Source organism: Empidonax traillii, unplaced genomic scaffold, assembly GCF_003031625.1.
Source record: "Empidonax traillii isolate 1590-97213 ecotype Southwest subspecies unplaced genomic scaffold, ASM303162v1 scaffold2056:size76380, whole genome shotgun sequence".
Lineage (NCBI taxonomy): Eukaryota > Metazoa > Chordata > Aves > Passeriformes > Tyrannidae > Empidonax > Empidonax traillii.
In genome coordinates, this window is record NW_020957249.1 from 52,849 (window position 1) to 57,297 (window position 4,449).

Below are 4,449 nucleotides of genomic sequence, written 5' to 3' on the forward strand. Positions count from 1 at the left end.
GGAGAAAGAGGAGGACAAGGAGGAGGAGGGCAGGGAACCCCTCACCCCAAGGAGAGGGTGGTGTCCCATTGGGATGAACCCCATGAGCTGCTGAGATGGTCCTGGTGCTGCTTCACCAGCATCTGCAGCTGGATGTGGAGGCAGGACAGGAATTTTGGGAAGGGGGGAAATCATACAGTGAAGGTTTGAGAAAGAGAAGGAGGACAAGGAGGAGGAGGGCAGGGAACCCCTCACCCCATGGAGAGGGTGGTGTCCCATCGGGATGAGTTGGAGGGATTGTCTTGATGCTCCACCAGCATCTGCAGCTCCACACGGAGAAGGGACGGGAATTTTGGGAAAGGGGGGAATCATACAGTGAAGGTGTGAGGAAAAGGAGGAGGAGGAGGAGGAGGAGGAGGAGGAGGAGGGCAGGGAACAGCCCCCCTGATGCCAGGCAGAAACCCGAGCCGGCGGGCGCTCACCCGGCACCTGCTTCCCCGGCAGGGCACCAAGCGCGGTGCCAGCAGCGCCCGCCGCAGGAGGGTTTTCCAGGAAATGTTTATGGAACCTTCTAGAAATTCCACCCTGTGCCTCCCCTCCACCCACGGCACCCCCCGAGGGAACGGCCTTCCATTCCCACCTTCCCAAGAAGGGTGGATAAACCCCACCCGTGGGAGCTCATCCTGGAGCTGGCGGGAGATTTTGGGAGATGCCTCGAGCCGGTCCCAGCTTGGAAATTAATCACCCCCCCCCCTCCAAGTGGAGCCTTAATGACAGACAGTGGCAAATTCCCAGCCTTCCCAGGATGGAAGCCACTCATTGCCTCGTTTAATTAGCGCTGCACGAGGCTTAATCCTCGTCAGGGATCCGTGGATATGGGAAATCCCAGAGCTCCACTCCGGCCATCCCGGAGGGTTCGCGGCTCTTTCTCCTCAGGGGTGATTTTTTAGTGAATTTAGTGGGTTTGGGGTTTTTTTTTTTTTTTAGGTGGAGAAATGTCATTTCTGGGCGAAAAAGTTGGAATAATTAAAAAAAAAAAAATAAATTGGATATTTAAGGGTTGGAGTGGCTCCTTCCCTTGGATTTGGCCGGATTTTGGATGGGATGTTCCCGCTGAAAAGAGAGAGGAAAAGCCACAATCCCGTCCCCCTGGGAAGGAAAGTCTTTATTTACAAACCAAAACACAGGAATTTTAATAAAAGACATTTCACAGCGACGGAGACGACGGAGCTTTTCATTACAAAACAGCTCTGGGGACACGCCTCGGGGTACAGGTGACATCCCAGGGCGGGATCCATCCATCCCTGGGGGGATGCTCTGGATTTGGGATGGTGACAACCCCCCCCCCCCCCACACACACACACCCCGGGGGGGTCTCTTGGGAAAGGGGTGTTTTCCCCGGGGGGGTGTTCGGGAGGCGAAGCCGTCGCCGTCGGCATCTTCCCGGATCCGCCGAGCACCTGAGCCCATCCCGTTCCCGGGAAACGTCCTCAGGGAGCCCCAGCGCTCCCCACGCCCCTGCTGAGCCTCTTTTTATCCGCAGGATTTCTCCCGAGGGGCGAAAAATCCCGCCATGCCCCCCGGGGTGTCCCCAAAATCCCATCCGTGGGAGGGAACAGCATCCACCACCCCAAAATCCCTGGGAAGTGGTACCTATGGATGCAAACCCCGCTGTGGTGCTGGTGATGTAATTCCCTCTCCAATAAAAAAAAACCCTCTGGAAGAGTCGGTCTGGGTGTCCTGCTGGGATGAGGAAAGGCGGGAATCAGGAGCAACCAGACCCCGAAACGCTGCGGGGTGAGAGCCCGGCACTGCTCCCAAAAACACATTCCCTTTAGGAATGCTCTGGGCAAGAAATCCCCTCCCAAAAGCCATGGAATGGTGGAGGATGGAGGGATCAGGGCAGTGGGGGCTTCACATCCCATTAAATGCCATGGATGTGGGAATGTCACGGCCCCTGCCTGGGACACCCACGGGAACGGGAAGCTCTTCCCAACCCCACGGACATCCGAGGAGCTTCACCTGGCAGGACTTGCCCTCCGAACAAACCGACTGACAAAGGGTGGTTTATTGGTCAACGCAAAAGATTCCCAACAGAGCCGCTTCCGGCGGGAATTCCCGGCGGGAACGAGCGAATGTATTCCCATCCTGCTCCTTGTCCAGATGGTGTCCCCTTGGAAAAGCGGGAGGAGAAGGGGGTGCCGTGCCTGGGCACGGCGTCCTGAGGTAGGTGCCAGGTCGTGCCCGGCTCTCCGGTTCCTGAGCGGGTCGGCTGTCCCGGGATCGGGAATTCCCGGGATCGGGAATTCCTCACAGCCGGGGCTTGATCTGCAACCGTTTGCCTGGAAGGAGAGCAGGGAAAAAGAGGGGTGGTGGGAAGTGGGGGACACACCTGGACATTCCCAGGCTTCTCCTTGCCTGGTTAGGAGGGGTTAAAGCACTGGAAAACTGGGAATGGGGGTGGTTTTCCGCCCCGACCTCACCTCTGGCACCTTCCACACGGGTGTTCTCCGAGTCCTCCGAGGATTCCCGGGTCAAAATCCTCTTCCTTTTAGTGGTGCCTGGGAGGGGAAAGGCAGGAAAGAGGAGAAAGTCATGGAGGTTGGCTCAGACCACCTCGGAAATCCCTTGGAATGGAGGGGTGGGAGCGTCCTGAGCTCCTCTTCTGCTCCGTATCCCCCTTGGCTCATTCCCCAAATCCCTGAGGATCCTCAGCCCCCCTAAGAGCGGCACTCGGAGGTCCCTTCCCGTCCATCCGCTGCAAAATTCCCAAGTTAAGGGTGGCAGAGAGAACCCAAAAGGATTTTTGGATCCTTCCCACTGGAAGCACAAGGTGAACACCGGGATCCGCTTCGGGGCTGGGATGGAGCCGGAAGGAGCAGAGCACTGGGAAGCAAGGGGTTAACACTCCTATTCCAGGCTCCAGCCAGGCATCCCTCAGGAATTCCCAGCACCCTCCCTGGGATGCTCCAGGTGACTGGCTCCTGCTTTCTCCAGAGAGGGCCCTGGATGCTCATGGAAAGCCTCAGGGAGGCGACCTCCTTGGAGAGGACAAGCCCGGGAACATCCCATGGATCAAGGTGGGAAATCCTTCCCTGCCTCAACCCAACACTGGACGGCGCCTTCCTGCAGGTTCTCCTGTTCTCCCTCTCCAAAGGGTTTGGAGAGGTGGTTCTGGGGGTTCCACCTGCCAGAGTGACGGGTGGGAAGGAGAGCGGTGGCCCCTCGGGAGAGAAACCACCGGGATGGATGGAAAGACTGGAAAGACAGGAGGTTTCCCAGAAAAAAATGGGCACCCAGTCTGTTGGAGGTTTAGTGGGAAAATTCCCACCTCACCTGGGATCAGGAGGAGGTGGGAAAGGTGACAGAGTGGAGGGAGGGAATCCAGCCCAAACCTGCTCCAGATGTTCCGGGGGGAGCAGCACACAGCTTGTGCCCGTTCCCACAAAATTCCACAGCACCATTCCCAAACACACCCAGCACGGAGGGGGGACCACGGGGACCCTGGAGAAGCCCAGAAAGGAAGGATTTGGGGTGGATTTTGGGAGGCAGGAAGCGGGAGAGGACCCCGAGCTGGAATTAGGGTCCAGCAGAGCTGCTGGGGTCAAAGTCAGGGGTGTCCCTGTTCCTGCTCCTGGTTCAGTGGGAACGGTGGGAAGGGCTCAATTCCCTTTGGATGAGCCGGAAAAAAATGTCTCCCACCCTGGCTGCTGGAATTTAAGGACCGGAGCTGCTGGTTGTCACCCTGAGGGGACAAAACCAGCATCTCCATATTCCTACCCCACCAGAAATTGTAGTCCTGGTTCAGTGGGAATGGTGGGAAGGCCTCAATTCCCTTTGGATGAGCTGGAGAAAATTCCATAAGGCACCTCAAACATTAAGGAAGCAGGAATACACATTCCTGTTTTTTTTTTGGGGAGGGGGTGGATTTTTAAATTGACCATGATGAACCTCCAGAGCATCCACGCTCCGTTCCAAACACATCCCTCAAAGCTCCGAGGCGGGAATAAAGGAATCCACATCCCAAAACGCTTCCAAGGGTGGGAAACCCGGAGCAAACGGGGTGGGAAAGGGAGAGGAGCGGGGAGGGGGAGTGTGGGGTGTCTCTTCTCCAGCATTTCCCGCTTCTGTGCTTGGGAGATCCTGCAAATGGCGTGATCAATCTCCCGCTTTTCCCTGCCTTTGGGAAGAGGCTCCATCCATCTCCCACCAACCAGGTCCATCATTTCTAGTCAGCAAAACAAGCCAGGGCCGAGAACCCCCCTTTTTTTTTTTTTTTTCCCCCTAAAAAATCTCCCTTTTTTTTTGTTTTCCCATCACCTGCTTCCCAAGGAAGAGGAACTGGGGCCGAATCCCGAGTTTTTCCCATTGGAAAGCAGACGGTTTTTGCTGGAGAATTAGGACTTCCAGCAGATTTTTTTTCCTCCCCACCTTCCCTGATGGAAATCAACATTTATTCTGCCTGAGCCT

The 4,449-nt window shown here is 56.5% G+C and overlaps 1 protein-coding gene across 1 annotated transcript in view; it reads right to left on the reverse strand.

Annotated features, from left to right (window-relative positions):
- Nucleotides 1-2,002: 2,002 nt before the first annotated feature.
- LOC114071491 (zinc finger CCCH domain-containing protein 3-like) overlaps nucleotides 2,003-4,449 on the reverse strand; it is a 21,334-nt gene continuing 18,887 nt past the window's right edge. The window contains exons 4-5 of the mRNA XM_027909320.1: nucleotides 2,463-2,540; nucleotides 2,003-2,321 (exon numbers count right to left, since the gene is read on the reverse strand). Coding sequence (XP_027765121.1) covers nucleotides 2,290-2,321; nucleotides 2,463-2,540 — 110 coding nt within the window. The 3' untranslated portion in view covers nucleotides 2,003-2,289. The remainder of the gene's footprint in view (nucleotides 2,322-2,462; nucleotides 2,541-4,449) is intronic.